Here is a 20581-nt window from a genome sequence, read left to right as displayed (position 1 = left end):
GAAATGTGAAAGGAAATGTATTTGTTTTATTTTAATATATTATGTCACTTTAATTCCACCAACCACGTCCATAATGACGAACGATGACCTGATGAAATTCATAAAATGACAAATCTTGTATGAGTTACTTGGCTTTCTAACCAAGGACGTGTGATTTCCCGATATGGGGATGGGTGTTATTTGTGAGTGTCCCTTTATCAATTTCATCTAGTTAATTCATCGCCGCGATTGGCCAGAAATTGCAGAAAAGCGTCGTAAAATACCAAAAATACAAATACACAAAGGCCAACAAACGGGAGGGAAGATCTCTGATTTATTGATTGATTCATTGATTTGGTTTATTTTACTTTGGCACTGACTTTTCCTTCAAATGAATTTGTTTGTCAAAGTAGATAAAGAGTGACCGTCAGAAAGTCAAATAGTTAGAAACAATAATAATTTGTATTTTTAAAGAAACTCACATGCCCACACCGGGATTCGAACCCAGAATATTCTGTGACAAGATCGCGAGTGATCGCTCAACGCTCTCTAGCACCAAGGGCGTTATCTGTACAACTGTCAAGTGCTCAACGCACACTAAAGGTCTTATCTCTTAACAAGGATTAAATGTGACAGGCAATAATATTTCAGTATGGATTATCTATAAGATAACAATAACATATTAATGCTGTTGAAAGTTTTGTCTTTATCTCTTCTGTCACCACAAACTGCAGATGTGATTAGGAAGTTGTGCCTTCAAGCCAATAAATTCATTTTGTTCATTCATTTCATTCATCCTTGCATTTTGGATAATTATAGACATGTTCAGCGAGAAGAGTTTCTAGATTACCAATCTGTCATTTCTTGAAGAATTTATAGTTTTGGTATTTACTGCTTAAGTAACACGCTACTTGAAAAGTCTTTACTAGCGTTTGAGTGCCACATGTCTCATTGTTCTCTAAATTTCTTGGTTTTTGCAGATTCATCAGTACACTTAATTTATTAGTAGAGTTTGAATTTTGCCCCCAATGTTTACTTTGTCCTGTTCACAGATTCGTAAACTTTCAGTACAGAAGTATATTTCAGGGTACAACAATCATTGTATGTACGTTCTATATTGCCTAAAACGTATTTGCCTTGTAATCAAAGGATACCGGGTTCGATACCCGGTGAAGGCATGTAGTGGTTCGGATTCCACTTTAAACTGTTGGCCCAGTCCCGATTAGCCTATCTGTGCATAAAGTGGATTAAAAACAAAAACTCAAATATAGTTACTATGTTTATTATGTGTGCCTATAAGTGTCTAAAATTCTTTAAACGAGGGAAAAGTGTGATTTGGTGCTTGTTTAGGTTTTCCTAGGGGTAAATTAAAGATATACGGTAATGTGAAAGTTTTTGGAATAAATATGAGAATAGCTTAGATTTTTTCTAATTGAAATATGTCCTAATAGCTTACTGCGAAGTCGACAGGATTTTCCCCTGAATGTAAACATATTTTTCAGCGACAAAAGGGAAAATATTTCATTACTGCATAGTAACTTGAAGCTGTATATACCACAACTCTTCTGTTATCTAAGGAAGTTTTTAAATTTTCAAAGCTCTTCTATATTGGAATCCAATATCTAATGTATAAATATATAATACTGTTTCTGATAATGCAAATATTATGCAATATTCTGCTATATTACAAAATTACGATTATTAGCTATTGTTTTTGAAGTATGAAATTTTGGTGTGAGATTCTGATTTAAGGCTTTTCATTATCACAATATTACAAGTTGATGGTTATTATATTTTTGTTTTTTACTTTTAGTGCCCACTATCGGTTTTTTTTCACAAAATTTAAGTGCCTTTTTATCAACCTATTTAGGAAGTTTATAGTGCTTAGGAATCTGGGCTCTATTTACTTTATGGGAATAAAATTTGGTAGATTGAAAAACATACACATTACAATCATAGCTCTATATAACGGATCGAAGTGTCTGTCCGTCTATGGCAAACGATATGAAGCCAACAATATCTAAAATGAATATCCATGAAGCTGAAGCAAGTGAAGATACAAACTTGTAATTCGATGTACCACAAATCTTACAAAATGTTTTTTATAATTTTTTTTTTTACAAAAATATTTCCCAATAGTCCTTTCGACAACAAAGTCGAACCATTCGATATTTTGATTCTTCAGCAATTACTGCTGATACGAGGATAAGATTTCATGGATTGAAGAAAATATCAAGTTCTACAACAACTGGCATCATAGTGGCCTATCCCTATTTTGGAATCATAAATATGAATATGTATTCAAGTAAAATATAGGCTAAATAAGAATATATGAGGCATTAGTTATTTCGATTTGGGAACTGCAAGAAAATATTTTGTATGATGGAATTTATATAAAATGCTAATTTCTTGCTATCTGAATTATGCTCATTAGTCAGTTTGCTAATAATCTATAACAAATAAACTGTACATATGCCACATTCAGATTAGTTCAACATGATTATACAGTAAACTGAACTCCAACTTTTCAGTGATTTTAACTAACTAACTAAATATGAATAGCGAAGAAGTGAAATTTCTAAACCGTACGTTTATAATTACACCAAATAAATTACGTTTCTCGGTTTAAAATTCAATGTTACATGTGGATTTGGGCATAAACTTATCAGTAACTCAATGACAACAATTAAAAGGCATAACTGGATGAGTACCCAAAAGAAGTACCATTCTTTTACGGAACCTCAACTTCACTTTACAGTTATACTGGACACTTCGGGGACAGTTAGTTGTTTTTATCTTTTATCTAAATGAACTGTGGAGTTAGTTTCTTGATAAACAGAACACAAGGAGGAAAATTTAAAGGAAGTAAATGCCAAACTCCGGAATCCACCTGATAAGCTGTGTGAGTTAGATTATCAGCCAGAAAACCACATACACCATAATCTACAACCCCACCTCCTCCTCCATAAGAAAAACATTGATAATTGACTCAGTTTCGTTTTGTCCTCAGTAAAGAACAGTGTTATTGTGCATTGAAGTGTAAAGTGAATAGTGTGCTGTTAATATAAATTGAAAGGATCGTGTAATACAATTTTCAGTTATGAAACAAATCATCAGAAAGACTCCGGATGTGCATTCTAAATGTAGGTAAGACTGTGCTTTATAAGCACTTCTTAGTCAATATATCCTGTACTGGTATACAGGATGTAATGGAACAAATAAATTGTTCCAAACGTGCACTGATATTTAGTTTAATTACCTATTATGAGCATTGGCGTACTTATTATTTCTTATTTCGAGGGTAAGTTTTTTGTGGTGCAAATTTCTATGTTCCCATTTTTGCACGAAACTCATTCGCATTGAAACTGTTTTAGGTTTATCAAAGTCACTTGGCTAATAGAGATGATGAGAGTGAATAATGATTAGATGAATTTCATGAATGTACAGAGATCCCAGGCAGGAATCGAATCCGGGACGTACGGTGGCGAGGTTGCAAGTGAACCACTCGGCTCGTTTAGCCAGTTAGCCGGCGCAGCGTAATGTATACATAAAACAAGCTAATATTTTTCAACCCAATGGTAACCATAATATTTTATTTTGTTTTCGATACAATGAACCCTATGAAACTTAAAAGTTGGTTTATTGATTGATTGATTGATTTTACTTCGCTTTTCTGCCAGTTTTGGCTAATCGCGAAGATGAGGATGAATCGTGGTGATGATGGGACAATCGCAAAAATATACATGAACGATACAACATGAGCCTTACAGAGGATTATACTGGCTGTTAGTCCAGACGCCAGAGCCTCGCTAGTCTGCCAAATGCAGTCCAGGGTGTACAACCTCTGGAAGGGAGGTTGACATTTGGGTGTCAAAAACCCAATTTAAAAGTTGAGTTTAGCGTTTCTTTGCATTTTTTTAAAATTTTATTTTTCTTTGCACCGATTATGAATATTTCTATATTTTCCACCTATGAATGACGATTTGATAAATTTGATGAAGGAACACACATGCCCGAACCGGGACTCGAACCCAGTTCTCCTCTGGTGAAATCATGAGCCCTGCACTGCACGCTTTCGGCCACCGAAACGGTGACAATAAAATTAGTTGTGAGAATAGGAGCAAAGACATAAAAGTGGTTTAACAAGTTACGCTAACCACTACGTAGGACAAGGTGGTGTAAATCAATAAAAGCACACACTTCCTACAATGCTCACGATTCGAATCCGAGGACACTTACTCAAAAGATGATCAGACTCGATAGGGAGCGGACCTACAGTTTTATGTGAAGAGCTCAGCCGAGCTTCCCCACGTTGCAAAAATAAATAAAAATGGTGATCTTAAAAATCTTAATCTTCAAATAGATTTTCGCCCTTCGTCTTTAATAATCTTATGTAACAAGGACAAATGCATCACACGTTAATCTTTGCTTTAGTTATCAGCATTTGATCCCTGATAATGTGCGTGTATGTGTGTGTTTATTAAACGTCACAGCAACGTGTTCAGTGACATTTTTACTTATTTTGAAAATAGACTGAGTGCGACAAACTTTCAATCCGTGTGTGTGATGTGGGGCATAAGATATTGCACTTCTGTTTGAGTTCAAGTCCATTTTATGCACAGGTAGGCTAATAGGGACTGAACCTACAGTTTAAAGTGGAATAGGAATCAGTGTTCAATGCGCCAAATTGTGCCACCACCGGAACTCAAACACACCCACCAGGAACCCAAGATTATTATCCCATATTCTAGACGGAGGCTGTCGGAGTAGGAAAATTAATATATTTGAAAGAAAATGTGAATATGTGTTGTGCGTAATGTTAGCACACGCATTGGACGTTCTATTATCTAACAGTTGGCGGCTTTGCTTGATTGATTGGTTTAAAGAAAGAGAGAAAGAAGAAATTAATGCATGGAAGAAGGAAATAATGATTTCATTTCTTCTGTCTTTCTCTCCTTCCTTTTTTCTTTCTTTTTTTCCTTCCTTCCTTCTTTGTTTCCGTCTTTCTTTAATTCCTTCCTTCTATTTTTCTTTCCTTCATTCTTTCTTTTTTTCTTTCCGTCTTTCTTCATTCCTTCCTTCTATTTTTATTTCCTTTATTCTTATTTCTTCTTTCTTTCTTTTTCTATCCGTCTTTCTTTCATTCCTTCTGTTTTTCTTTCCTTCATTCTTTCTTTTTTACTTTCCGTCTTTCTTCATCGTTCTATTTTTCTTTCTTTTATTCTTATTTCTTCTCTCTTTCTTCCGTCTTTCTTTCATTCCTTCTATTTTTCTTTCCTTCATTCTTTTTTTTACTTTCCGTCTTTCTTCATCCCTTCCTTCTATTTTTCTTTCCTTTATTCTTCTTTCTTCTTTCTTTCTTTTCTTTCCGTCTTTCTTTCATTCCTTCTGTTTTTCTTTCCTTCATTCTTTCTTTTTTCTTTCCGTCTTTCTTAATTCATTCCTTCTATTTTTCTTTCCTTCATTCTTTCTTTTTTACTTTCCGTCTTTCTTCATCGTTCTATTTTTCTTTCTTTTATTCTTATTTCTTCTTTCTTTCTTTTTTCTTTCCGTCTTTCTTTCATTCCTTCTATTTTTCTTTCCTTCATTCTTTCTTTTTTACTTTCAGTCTTTCTTCATTCCTTCCTTCTATTTTTCTTTCCTTTATTCTTATTTCTTCTTTCTTTCTTTTTTCTTTCCGTCTTTCTTTCATTCCTTCCATTTTTCTTTCCATCATTCTTTTCTATCTCCTTTATTTCTTTCACTCCGAGGATGCGTAATGATATGATGAAATTGATGGACACTCACAAAGAAGACCCATGTCCAGGCCGGAATTCGAACGTGGGACTCATGGCGTCGTAGCATGTTGTGCTAACCACTGCGGAAACAGCTGGTGGCGAATGTATTAAGGCAAATTGTGCATCATCATGTTCTTTCGCTTTCATCTATGGAATGCGAAGTTCGGGAACTTTAAGTATAGAATCGATGAAGTAGAGTACAAGAGGGGAGTGAGTGATCTTGCGTTTAAGGGCCACCCCCAAAATTAGTATAAATTGGGAATTTGTTATATTGAGGGGAGAAATGTTAGAGAAGTATTGGGGTGTGTGGATAAATCACTCTAGAGGACATTTCCAAGAGAAAATAGGATGGTGGTTGATTTATTTGATTTAATTAATTCGGTTCTTGCCACTTTTGGCTAAGTACGAAGATTAGGAACAATTACAAACATAACGCGAACCCCACAGAGAATTATATTGGCTGTGAGTCCAGGCGCCAGAGCCTTGCTAGTCTGCAAAATGCAGTCTTGGGTGAACTACACTGATGGGAGGTTGACATTTGCGTGTCTTTAGAAAGGGCCACCTTTTACACACCAAGAGAATGATAATAGCAATGAGACAATTGCCTGCTATTGCAATTGTAGCTATTCCGCTATACATTGTCACATAATTAACAAGAATCGGTCGTCAATGCAACCTTGCAACGTAATGAAAATAGTGACATTAAGGGCAAGGTTCCTCGAATTCCTCAAGATATAGATATATTATATATTTGAAGGCAGAGCTTCTGAACGCACTCCGATTTATAAAATGTTTATATTACTTTACAATTGACAACAACGCATCAATTACTCGCCCATTGTTGATATTTGCAGTACCCAGGCATTTTGTACTACTTTCTATTCCAGTTATTTTACGTAGCGTTTCTACCTCATAGCTTTATTGCGACAATGAGAATGATTAATAAAATGGGTGATGAGACAAACACAGCGATACATCCATGCCTTGAGCAGGTTTCGAACATGGAATCTCAGGCTTCTTAGGGCGATACGCTGACCAATCAACTAGGGAATTTCTGGGGTGTAAGGGGTGACCTTCCACGTAGTACACCCAATCGTCAACCTCACTTCCACGTACACCCTGGACTGCCTTTTGCAGACTAACGAGACTCTGGCGACTGGCCCTATGGCCAGTATAATTGTGTGTGTTGACCTGTATTTTGTCCTTATGTGTTATGAGTGCCCCTTTGCATCCTCAGCTTTTAACGAAAGTCAGAAAATTTTAATATTTTAGTAACACGACATTGCAATTGTTATTTTATTTATGGTATGGGGCTGGACCCCGTATAGCGTGATGGGTGCAAAATAGCCTAAGCGCACCCAAAATTTTAAATTCAAACTCAAACTCAAAACTAGGGAATACAGTTGCAGGAATTTTGCAAGAGATGTATGGATCCAAGGGTGGTGTTAACACTACTTTTTGTATTAGTATCATGTTTGGAGTATATGACTTTTTTTTTTTTAAAAAAAAAAGGAAAGGTACACCAAAAGAGAAGGGGGATTAATTCACTCAACTTACCCCGAGCATGTTACTCATCCCGACATCGCTGCATCGATCAATATTGATGAGCTCATTCCTGACATCTTGATCGGCATTCTTATCTGCTTGTTGTACTAGTCAAACTACATAACTGTACGTAACTAGTCTTTTAACTTTTATCGTCTTGTCAGATATGACACAACTGAAATATCCCTTTTTGGCACTCTTAACTGTTATATCCTGCTGCATAATAGTTTGTTCCCTATCACTGCTTTGGTAGAATCAGTGATTTAACTATTTTCTTTTTAAATCTTGGGGCGTAATGTTACTTTAGGAAAGGGTTGAACCCAAATTATAGAAAACAAGGTCTTTTAAAAGAAAATGTAATGGATGTCGAAAAAATATGGTGTGTTCCAGTGACGTATGCGGAGTCTAAGACCTGGGCTATTTCACTATGACACCTGGTCCTAGGCTATGGAGGAAGGGAGAAGACTAGACTCATTCTTGACGTTTTCAAGGAAGCCACGTTGCCATGCAACGGTAGTCAGGTTGCAAACTTATAAAAATTCAGGTTGCCAACTCCTAATAATTCAGGTTGCCAACTAATAAGAATTCAAGTTGCCAACTAATAAGAATTCAAGTTGCCAACTAATAAGAATTCAGGTTGTCAACTCCTAAGAATTCAAGTTGCCAACTCCTAAGAATTCAGGTTGACAACTCCTAAGAATTCAAGTTGCCAACTAATAAGAATTCAGGTTGCCAACTCCTAATAATTCAGGTTGCCAACTAATAAGAATTCAAGTTGCCAACTAATAAGAATTCAAGTTGCCAACTAATAAGAATTCAGGTTGTCAACTCCTAAGAATTCAAGTTGCCAACTCCTAAGAATTCAGGTTGACAACTCCTAAGAATTCAAGTTGCCAACTAATAAGAATTCAAGTTGCCAACTCCTAAGAATTCAGGTTGACAACTCCTAATAATTCAGGTTGCCAACTAATAAGAATTCAAGTTGCCAACTAATAAGAATTCAAGTTGCCAACTAATAAGAATTCAAGTTGCCAACTCCTAAGAATTCAGGTTGACAACTCCTAATAATTCAGGTTGCCAACTAATAAGAATTCAAGTTGCCAACTAATAAGAATTCAAGTTGCCAACTAATAAGAATTCAGGTTGTCAACTCCTAAGAATTCAAGTTGCCAACTCCTAAGAATTCAGGTTGACAACTCCTAAGAATTCAAGTTGCCAACTAATAAGAATTCAGGTTGCCAACTCCTAATAATTCAGGTTGCCAACTAATAAGAATTCAAGTTGCCAACTAATAAGAATTCAAGTTGCCAACTAATAAGAATTCAGGTTGTCAACTCCTAAGAATTCAAGTTGCCAACTCCTAAGAATTCAGGTTGACAACTCCTAAGAATTCAAGTTGCCAACTAATAAGAATTCAAGTTGCCAACTCCTAAGAATTCAGGTTGACAACTCCTAAGAATTCAAGTTGCCAACTAATAAGAATTCAAGTTGCCAACTAATAAGAATTCAAGTTGCCAACTAATAAGAATTCAAGTTGCCAACTAATAAGAATTCAAGTTGCCAACTCCTAAGAATTCAGGTTGCCAACTTCAGAATCGCCATCATCTTCTCTTTTTTTTCAAATCAACTAAATTCACCCAGTTTCTAAGAGATTTCTCATCAGTATTTACTTTCTAGGCTTCAGGCTTCGCAGATAGCCTGGAATATACGCTCCTGGTGTGTTCATTATTCACTAATACTAATTTCGTTCAGAAAATTCTACTTCGCCCAGCTGGAAATTTTTCCAATTGGTTCCGATAGCCAATATGAGATTTTAGACACTCTATCGGAACCGATTGGTCTATTGGAACCAATTGGTCAATTGTAATGAATTGTTTCTATTGGAGTATTTTATTGTTTTCAATGAATTGCTTAAGAAAAATTCTTATCTATACAACTGTAAATGCAATGGAGAAATCATATAAAACAACTAAAATAAATCTCTGGTAAAGCATGTGGAATTTGCAACTTAGAAAAAACTTTGACATACAAAACTTTTTCAAATATATGAACGTTTTTAACTCTAACTTCATTGTGTTTAACACACTTATACAAAATCGAAAAACATGCTGCTTCAGTCATAAATTGACATGTTCTTCTTCCTTTATACATGCATAAACAGCAAAAAATTTGGTTAAACAAAGAATCTGACCCACAACACTTGAGAAGGTGATGAACAAACAAAACACTGTCGAGATCCACTCAGTTGATCAAAAGAATGCTCATTTTTCCAATTGTATTACATACACTAAAATTAACCATGGAAATTCAATATTGAAAAAACAAGAACTAATGTGAACATTTATTCCAACTACTAGTTGCTTTAGGGTTGAGTTGGTTCTTAAGAAATAGTTCTTCTTATGTATTTATTAAGATAAATCTGACTTCAGTAGTATGGATTAGAATTCAGAAGAAATTCAGATCAAGTATGTTGTTTTTCCAAGAACTTCTAAATTAAAGGAAATGTGGTGTCAAGAATTAAACTACCTATTGAGTCAAAATAAATTTATAACGTATTGATTCTACAATATATACAAACTTACAATTGGATACAATTCACCAATTGGAAATTGTCTTGATTTTCCAATTAACCAATTCAGTTGAGATTCCGATTGAAACCAATACATTCCGATAGCCGTGTTAAGCATCCGATAGAATCCGATTCATTTCAATTGAAACCAATTCAATCTAATTCAAATTTCAATTGGAACCAATAGAAAAATCCAGCTGGGCGGTTGCATCCGGATCAGAAAAAGCCGTAATTCTGATTGTCTGATTTGATTTATTTTACTTCACTGTTCTGCCACTTTTGGCTGATCGCGAAGACGAGGATAAGTGACGATTTGATGAAATTGATGAATGGACACACTCAAAGAACACCCATGTCGGGAATCGAACCCGGGACCCCTGGCGTCGTAGCGCGCTGTGTGAACCAAACCCCGCTACGAAGGCCGACAAGCCGTAATTCTAGATAGCTTCTTCTCAGGCCCGTAGCTAGAATTGATCTCTAGGGGGGGGGGGCTCACAGGTTATCAAGGGGGGGGGCTTTGTAACCCAAGTCTATTTTTCAAAAGGTAAAAAGTATTAAATGAAGATGTGTGTGGGTGTGTGTGTGTGTGTGGTGGGGTGTCATTAACTTATATAAAATTTATAAATATCATACAGATACTACATTTTTCAACATCTTTTAAACCATCTCTTGGAGTGTTAATTGAGTGAAACTGATATCATCCCTTACAATAGATGTTCCCAAACTTTTTCGTTTCACGGCGCCCCTAGTGTTTCAAGATTTTTCCGCGGCGCCCTGGTCAGAATGCACTTGCAACGCCCAATTAGTGTGGTTAGGTTGCTTGCCTTAGTTAAAAAAATATATACACAGTTTTCAAATTCAGAAACATTTTACATGTAAAAAGTACTAAATGAGCAAATATTTGGAACAATATAATCATTGCAGTGAAAATAATGTAACATTTCGCGGCAACCCTAAAACCCAGCCACGTCGCACCAGGGTGCCGCGGTGCACACTTTGGGGACCACTGCACACTCAATACTACAGATGATACAGACATGTATATCACACACAAAAGAACGCACAATATTCAATCACATTGCCTACAGTACATTTCACGCTCGGCCGAAGCAATGACACTCCCCTTCGTTCCCAAATCTTGAGAGCTGTTGACCTTTGATGCAGATGCGAAGTTAATTTGCATGACGACATCAAAGTCACAGATTTCTGTCTAAACGGGAGGTCGCAACAGGGACAGTGAAGGTACAGATAAAGAAGACCCCTTATGAAAGAACTTACAAAGTCTAGAAAATCTTCAAAATATTTGCAGCTACTTACTACTTAGACTTCTGCTCATAAACAAGGTGAGCGAATGTAATAGCTGCTGTTCATGTTCTGTGGATTTATCTTTAAAATTGTGAGCTGTCTACATTCTCACTCTTCACTGGAAACAATTTACACAAAATAGTTTTACCCAATGTCAATGGGGGCTGATGGCAGTGCCAGGGGGGGCTTACGGCAGGTCCAGGGGGGGCTTACGGCAGGTCCAGGGGGGGCTAAGCCCCCCCTGGCCCCTGTCTGGCTACGGGCCTGCTTCTTCTTCCTAGGTTTGGTTTGGTTTGATTTGGTGTTTTAAGTCCACTTTGTGCACAGTAAGGCTAATCGGGACTGGACCTACAGTTTAAAGTGGAATCCGAACCACTATGTGCCTCCACCGGGTATCGAACCCGGGCCCCCTTGATTACAAGGCAACGACGTTTTCTTCCTAGGGAAGCGGAAGATAGAGTTAAATTGGGAATTCATAATTTTGTTCCTTCGTCTGAAGTACAGGTGCCCGATGTAATCACAATATAAAGATTATATAAATTAATAAACAATTAATTTCATATTATTAACTAAAAGTAATAGCCGGAACATATTGAATGTTAAAACCAAGAATTATTGGAGGCTAAATTAGTGTTAGTCTTTCCGATGTGCCAGGGTGAAGCGTGCATTATATTTAATTACAAAACTGGGTGTGTTGAATATTAAACTATTATTTTACCTATCAAAGTGCAGATTTTTAATTAAATCCAATCACATTCTGTATCATTATACTCTTTTGATTATTTTTTATTGACGCTGTAGTGAATTTACAACGTTTCACATAATATAATATTTTCACTTCATGATTTCATTTTGTAATTAAACGAACAGTTCATATTATTTTTAATTAAAACATTTGAATACCATTGGTGGCTCTGCCTGTGGTATGTATTGTGGTTAACTTCTTACTTAGGTTCTGTAGTAGAGGTTTCATTTCACGTTGATTTTCACTTGCAACATTTTACTCCTAACAACATAATTGCAGGATATTTGTACATGTAGAGCTTTTCTAGGGCGGGGGGTGAAGTTAATGGTGTCCGTCTCTCATAAAATCTCCCATTTACTCCCTTCCTGATTCTGGGATGAATCGTGAAGAGGAATAATCAAGTAAAAACTGGCAAAAAGACAATAAAAATACTACTGAAGAATCTAATTGTCAATTGACACGTTAATATAAATCTATACTTCATTGCATGCATGAACATATCAAAACATTACTAGTTCGGAAGTGAGTGTGAATTTTATATTTTGCCGCATATGCAGTGTCTGGCAACGATTTGATACAGCAGGCGGGTCGCCAAATGTTATTGCATTGATATGCTGGGTTATAATAGAACAGAAGAACGAACAATGCAACTCTGCCTTAAAAGCTATTCTTCTTATATGAAATTTTTAATTTATACTTTATGCAATCCAAAAACAGGGAGGAAAACCCCCCCATGACGCATATTGATTGTTGCAAACCAACTAAATCGAATCGAACAGGCTGCTGTATAGTGGCGCTATCTGTGAGCAGCTTCGCGAACTACGTGCTACCACGAATTGTCGTCTTTCCGTGCTCAGTTGTGTTTCAGCAGTGAAGGTAGCCATCTTGCTTCGGAAATTCACTGTTCTTTTGTCTTCAATCGTTACGTTTGTAGTTACCGTACTGCTGTGATTTCATATGCCTGTATTTCTACACGTCTTGCCAATGTCCCGGAGCTGATGAAACTATGCTGGGTTGGCTATACATGTTTTGGAGTGCTGTTTTATAACGCACATCAAAACCGTTGTCTTGTCCAGAAAAGGAGGCTGTGATAGTGGTTCATGTACGTAGGGAGTGCGGGATAATATTTAACTCATTAGCCATTGGTGCTCCTGAACTTTTCAAAATCATGGGAAATGCTACCACTACTAACAAGAAAGGAGACTCTGCTGAAAGCGGTGAGTGTTGTTATAAACTTGATTATCCTATGCCATAACATTAAATATTTCGTGAATAACAAGGTGTTGTCGCATTAATTTCTGCAGTAGTCGTCATTTGTGAATCGGCTGGATTAAATGCCCAAGGTTTTGCTCCAGCAGACGACAAGAGGGTAATTTAAATGTGAAGTAGAAAACTGATAAATGATTTTTGTACTTTCTGTCAAGTGCAGTTACATTTTGGACATTTGAACATTAAGGAATGGTTTTACACTCGTTTTAGTCATATCGATCTTTATATTCCATAGAAAAGAATAGATAAAACAGTAGGTCAATTGAATGTGTTCAGGAAGTGGGACAGCCAATTTTGCGAACTGGGGGTCTCGTCTTCCACGTTGAAGCAAAATACGTCATTGTGACCGAATGAAATTAGAACACATGTCAGATGAAAACTGGCGCAAAAGCGTATCTCTCATCCTGAGTAGTGCCGGAACAAGTTAACAGCGTTCGTTCTTGTGTTGCAAGTTTGTGTATGTTGAGGCACAATTTGTCATCGTAAACGCACATGCATACCAATCGTAATGTGGACCTTCGTTACTTGCTTGTGGAATTGTTACCATCAATATATTATTCATGTTCAGATTAGGCAAGCGACTGTTATTTAGTATTTATTTCGAGACATTTTTTTAGTTTCTATACGGATTACATTCCTTGTAACATTTTATTAGGTATCAATTTTTATTTCTAAAATTGTTTTGCTTATTTGTTTACCACTTTTCTTGTCGTAACCAATCACACGGGTGCAAGAGAGTGGTGACGAAATGAATGAAAAGTATAAATAGAAAATAAGGCGGCTATCATATCTTCGTCATGAAGTATTTTTCGCCTTCGTATCATCGCTGCCGTTCAGTTTTGTGCTAATAAAATACATTATGTACGATGTGTAATCTCGTTGGTTGACCTAATGGAAATATGGAGTTACAAACTTGCGCCGTTGTAGTCTTCGTGATCTATTTTTAGACGAGAGAAATGGAGAGTGACGAAGTAAAGAAAAAATAGCGTTACAGCAGTAAATGCTATCCAATGCTAGTCCACGTTCCACGGAGCAAAATACAATTCGATGAGGTGTTACGGTAACAAATCTAGAATGATGATTCACTCCTGCACTTTTAGAAATTTATCTGGAAAGTTTCTTGAGGTGGGTTACATGTATTTTTCGAAAAACTTTGTTTCATTGCTAAGATAAGACAATCTAATATTATTCATTTTGGCATTTAAATTATCTACACCAACACAAATTAGGACAGTTACCATACAAATACAATGAGGTTTTACCATATAACTGCGACAAGCCAAGGGACCCGATAATTAGTTACAATGGAGAGAAGACTCATAATATTTTATTGTCTCGATGATTCAAAACGTAGGGTGTACACTAGGCATATTTTCCCCCATAATAATGTTGCACCTTCAAAAAACACTTGTTTGAATTTATCATTTTCCTACAATGCCCTTATTATAATTAACATGATTTACTGTGACTGAAATAAAATTGTGTGTGTGAAATATATGTTTTAGGTTGACATTCATTTTCCAGGGGGTGGGGGGGGGCATGGCCCCTTGCCCCCCATCCGGACATCTATTATGTCACAGAAGCCAAATGTTACTTTAGAAATTTTAGTCAAACATTTTCTCTTCATTATTTGACCTAATTTCTGTTGATTTGTGAAAAAGGGGGGGGGGTGCAAAATCTTAAAATCAAAGTTTCTACCAAAATTGTAGTTGTGGACTGTTTGTGGGTGTTCTGGTTTCATGAATAAATTTCTGTGGCGGATAAAGTAATGTTACTTTTCCTCTTCAATAAACATTAGCATATTTTAGAATTGATACCGGGATATGTATCGATAGGGAGGGTGCAAAGAAGGAAGAATGTTGACATTATATATGGTTGATACACTTCCACAGGAAAACTTCAGTTTCATTTCACCCAGTAGGTAATGCAGCTTTTTATTTTTTACATGAAAGAATGTGAATTAATATTCAGATGTACTTCATAGTGTTTAAAATGCAATGCTCGATATGCAGTGTTTTACTGTTGCAATTGAATGTCCTCAGAAAGTTCCCAATTCAATTGTCATGGAAATTAGCGATTAATGTTGGGGGGGGGGGTTGTTTGTTACCCTAGAAAGTGAACGTCAACCTAAAATTACATATTTCACACATATAGTTTGCATTAATTATTATAAAGGTCTATAATTACAAGTAAAATAATTTACAAGTATTGCAGGAACAAAATAAAAACTTCAAGCTGAAGAAGTGTTTTGGAGAAAGTATGCCTTGACTCCCCCTGCGGGAAAAAAAATACTGCTTGCCACCTCTCCCCCCCCCCCGGAAAAATCCCATGGATGCCCTTGGGCACATTTTACGAAAACTTTTCTGGTTAACCTTTTTGTTTTGCTAGAGGTGCTCTTTCCCGCGTTTTCCATCCTTTAATAACCACCATAATGAGAGGGGGTCTTGGGTTCTTATCCTGGCATGGGTGGTCTTTGTGAGTGTACCTTCATCAATTTCATAATATGATCACCTCTGAGCGGCTAGCGAAAAGTGACAGGAAAGCGAACTATAATAAACCAAATAAATCAATCACCATAAAGAGAGAGTAGTTGTTACTGTATATTCAGTATGCAGGATATTTAATCCGGTTTCATTTAAACCAAATTAATGAAAATTTTTAATTCTTTGAAAGTATTATTAGGGAGTCGATAAATGTAACCTTCCAAGCAAAAAGTTTACTTTGGGAAGTGATTAAGAGTGTTTTTTTTTTTTAATGCATATTTATTTGCCCTTCCTGTAGCACCACATACAATCACGTCATTAAATGTTCTGGCTTCGAATTCTGGCCTGGTCATGGATGTTACTTCACATTCTTTGTAAATTGGCCTCCCCGATGGCGCAGTGGTAGTGTCGTCGCCTTGCAATCAAGGGGTCCCGGGTTCGATACCCGGTGGAGGTACATAGTGGTTCGTATCCCACTCTAAACTGTAGGTCCAGTACCGATTAGCCTTACTGTGCATAACGTGGACTTAGAACACCAACTCAAACAAACAAACATTCTTTGTAACGCCCTTCTTATGTTTATCGTGATGATGTTTGTTGATAACACGCACAACAAACACTAAGTTTTTTTTTTGAGTTGGTGTTTTAAGTCCACTTTATGCACAGTAAGGCTAATCGGGACTGGAGTTACAGTTTAAAGTGGGATCCGAACCACTGTGCCATGTGCCTCCACAAGGCGACGACGCTACCACTGCGCCATCGGGGTTGTCCCAACAAACATAGAAAACAAAGTTGGTGGTGGTTGGGATTCGAACCCACATCCAAAAGGTCTTGTACTGCGTTATGCTAATTCTCAGTTCACGTGGTTTGAAAATGCGTAGGCTGATGCGCACATCTCGAAAACTATCAATATTTTGAAGGAAGTTGTCAAAATACTAGGACCCTTCCTCCTTCATCGTGTAGGTAGTAGCATCTTTGGATGAATTTTAAAAATTTTGAAGTTCCGTTATTTGGTAAATGAAAAATACTTTTAAAAAAACAGTATTCATAGACAATATCGAACTTCAAAGCTTTTGAACACTAATGTAAGATTTTCTTTCTTTTTCGGTTTTTACAACCCTTTTCTACCTCATAGGTTAATCGCGGCGATGAGGATGAATGAATGGTAATCTGGTGAAAATGGTAGTGTGACAAACATAATGCATTCTTATGCATTAGAGTTCGAACCAGGGACCTCTGGCTTCATGGTATGTTTATGTTCGCCACAGAGATCGACGATAAGTTGCCCTCTGGTTCCAGGGAGCCCAGAAAGCGATTTAAATGCCCCGCTTGTCACATGATATCCGAATGTCGTGTCACTTGAAAACGAACCTTAAGAAACAAGTGCCACATTTCACATCAAAGCGTGTCGTTTGTCGCTTGATTACCACTGAGGCCATTTCTTCCTACAGCAATGCTTGTCTTCTGTTTTATGCTCATGTCAGGCTGGAGGGGAAAGTGACGAAATCTCTCTTGCTGTTTCCTTGTGAAACTTCATGTCCCATGCCACACAGAGGAATTTGCTGCACACATACCTTGCATCCGACAATGATGTAAAATCCGGCTTCCCGGACAGAGTTTGCCAAAGTTTGAGCCCACTATGTATGCCTTCATTGGAATCAAACCCGGCACCCTTTGATTACGAGGCAAAGTGGACGCTAAGAAGCCAGAAGGGTGTAGTGAGCATTTGAGTCAGACCTCTACTGCGCCTGCTCTTGGGGACTCGAAACGTCTTTATTAATCGATTTCATCGAATCTAATCTCGATTAATCTGTACAGGTATACAAACGACGTAAAGTATCTGAAATCTATGGAGAATATAAGAATTCAAAATTTGAACACCACTACTCCCCAGGTTACCACCATAACCAGATGAATTGGTCAATTACGATTAATTAATGGTTCTGGGTTCGATTTCTGCTCAGGATGTGAGAGTTTCATTCTTGTTTTTTTCTATTCATCGCTCTTGTTCTTTCATGTAAGCAGTCGTGCTATGACGTCAGGAGTCCCATGTTCGTATGGGCATGGGTGTTCTTTGTTAGTGTCCTTTGATCAATGTCATCATCGCTCATTCTTATCTTCGCGATTAACAAAGTGGCAGAAAAGCGAAGTAAAATATTCGTAAATAACAAGGTTGTTCAGAATTTGGACTCCCGGTTCTCTATAAATAAATTTCATTTTTTGTTAACCTCGGTGCCCAAATTATATTTAATTGAACCCACTTTCCCGGGAAAGAAACATTGAAACTAGCATAATCTGTATCGTCGGTGTTGTTATTAATATGTACACACCAATGGAAGCCTCTTGTCTTTGCCTAGCTGCTAGGGTATTCCAGTGTGCTGCTAAACTAAGGATCTTGAATACGGTATCGGCGTTTCCCAAGCTTTTATATAATTTTTCGTACACTTCATCCTAGGTATAATCTATTCGTAAAGGTAAACACCGTTGCCTGTGATGAAAGGTACCCAGGTTTGATAAATTTCGGAGGTTCTTGTCAATCCGGATTCCACTTTAAATTTCAGATCTAGTCTATGTGCCGGCTCATAAAGCGGACTTTAAACAAACTATTCAGAACTTTCTCCATAGTCTCAGACATAGCAATGCGTGACGAAATAACATTCAGGATTAGCCTATTCCTGTGATCATCTCACAGGTCAATGGATCTGCGCCCTTTCCCCAATATCCACTCTTGTTCACATCTTTAAAAATGTTAAGTGGAGGTGTACATAAAAATGTTGTTAAGCATCTATTCGTTTAGTAGATTAACTCAATAAGGTTGAGAAGTTGTTTAGAATAGCTTGACGTAGGCTATTTTATTTCAAGAAATGAGTAAATAAAGGCATATTCTTTGCGGGAATTAATTTTTAATATTAACGTTTCAATCCATAAGAACGTTTATCATTAAATTATGTGCGTGTGTGTATGTCATATGGAATAGTCAGTTTGTCAATCTTTAGGCGACCTCAGAATTATTTAAAGTTGGCGCCACTTGCTCGACAAAAGAAGTACATGGGGGAAATATAGCCATTCAACGTTTACACTGTTTGCCATTGGTGCAGGCTCACGATTGGATTATTAGCTAGATGGCGGTAGAAACAGCGTTCGGCAAATGTCTCTCGCTGTGTAAAGCTACATTTGTGTATCCCTACCAAAGGATCATAATCGGATTTGTTGAGCGCGGCCGGTGATTTCTTTATCCATCAGTTTCAAACGATTGCAGAAAGCAAGAGAGCAGTACACGACGGTGCCGGAAAAGCCAACCGGGAACAATGTGTGTCATTTTCACTGCAAACACAGGAAGACTGTAACGTGTAATGTCTGTGGGCGTGTGTTCTTGTGCATGCAATTGCAGAAAACGTTGGAATGAATACAAGTTGGATTTGTTCCGAAATAATGATACGAAAATAAATTTAAGTAGCCATCAAGAGAAATGGGATTGCTTGTCGCATCGTTTTGTAACTTTGTGGTTAGCGTAACGTGGAATTTATAACATTCAAATCTTCGGTAAGGCATCCATTCACGATTCTTCCTGATCGTCGCGATTAATGTGTATGTGAAGACCAACATGAAACAGGAATTACAGAACAGAGTAGGGCCTTGACACACGATCTCTAACGAAGGTTCTGTTCCCGGCTTGGACATGGGTGTTTCTTTAACCAGTTTCACGTAATTGAGTTTGTTTTACTGTCGACACTTTGCGACGGTGTGGATGAATGGTGGTGATAGGATGAACCGGATGAAGTGAGAATCTCAAACATGTGTGGACGATACAACACGAACTTCACAGAGGATTATGCTGGCTTTGCTCCAGACGCCAGAGCCTCGTTAGTCAGGAAAATGCAGCCCTACGTGTAACCGGGGTTAACAATTGAGTGCATTCAGCGAAGATTATGCCTTACAACTCAATTTCTTCCATTGTCGCATTAAGGCATAGTGAGGAAACAAAGAGACTTAAAGTACAAAGTAATTTTGATTAAGCTGAGTGATTGAGCGACGAAATAGAAGACTAGATAAAAAGAATCTTGCGTGACTATTTTCGCTGCACGCTATACCGAACGATATGAATGCGATGACATTCAAACCAGTTTTCAACGTGCTTCGTAGTAATTGCCATTTTTGGCAAGTTCAAACCCAAAGCGTTGTTTGCTATAGCTAAGCTTTCGTCGTATATACCACATCAGAACATTACTACCAAGATATTCGGTCCCGGGTTCGAATCCCAGCCTGAGCGTTCTTTGCGAGTGTTCCTTCATATCATCCATCACCCATACTTATTTTCGCGATTAGCCAAAAGTGGCAGAAAAGCGAAGTAAAATAAACCAAATCAACTACCAAGATATTAACATGTAATTGCGTAAAACATGATGGAACAATGCCGAATTTATTGTCTTTGCATGTGTATTCCGAGTTGCAGGATCACAACATAGTGATGATTGGTGAATTGAGAGATGAACGGCAGTGTAAACCAGCATTATTATTCTCATTTATGAACTCGTTCTCTGTCGAGCCACATTGTTTACGCAACATTATAGTGTGCTACGCTGATCTACTCCGAAGAATTTTTCAATGCCTTACGGATGATATTCAGCTTTGGAAATGTCAAGAGTGACGTAACGTGAAGTTAGGAACGATAAACCCAAGCCGAGTTTTCGTACGTAATCGATTTTTAAGTCTGTTCCTCTGTTTCTGCTGAAGGATGATTTAACAAGCACAGGATTTTTTTTTTTTTTTTTTTTTGTAGTGCCTCCCCGATGGCATGGTGGAATGGTCTCGCTTTGTAATCAAGCAGTCCCAGGTTCGATACCCGGTGGAAGCATATTGAACACTGGTTCGGATCCCACTTTAAACTTTTCCTCTGAACGTGCCGAGG

The 20581-nt window shown here is 37.3% G+C and overlaps 1 protein-coding gene across 5 annotated transcripts in view; it reads left to right on the top strand.

The window, feature by feature from the left end:
* Nucleotides 1-20581, top strand: part of LOC145984224 (cAMP-dependent protein kinase catalytic subunit 1) — a 408508-nt gene that overhangs the window by 272617 nt on the left and 115310 nt on the right. The window contains exon 1 of one of the 5 annotated variants that reach the window (XM_083117790.1): nt 3065-3122. The exons of 3 other annotated variants lie outside the window; for them this stretch is intronic. In XM_083117790.1, coding sequence (XP_082973916.1) covers nt 3080-3122 — 43 coding nt within the window. In that variant the 5' untranslated portion in view covers nt 3065-3079. Of the gene's footprint in view, nt 1-3064; nt 3123-12777; nt 13138-20581 lie in introns of those variants that run through there. One more of the 5 variants, XM_083117789.1, reaches the window with a different exon arrangement.

The sequence above is a fragment of the Lepisma saccharinum genome, chromosome 2, assembly GCF_977018435.1.
Source record: "Lepisma saccharinum chromosome 2, izLepSacc3.1, whole genome shotgun sequence".
In the NCBI taxonomy this organism is placed as follows: Eukaryota; Metazoa; Arthropoda; class Insecta; order Zygentoma; family Lepismatidae; genus Lepisma; species Lepisma saccharinum.
This window is presented reverse-complemented; position numbering and strand designations above follow the sequence as displayed.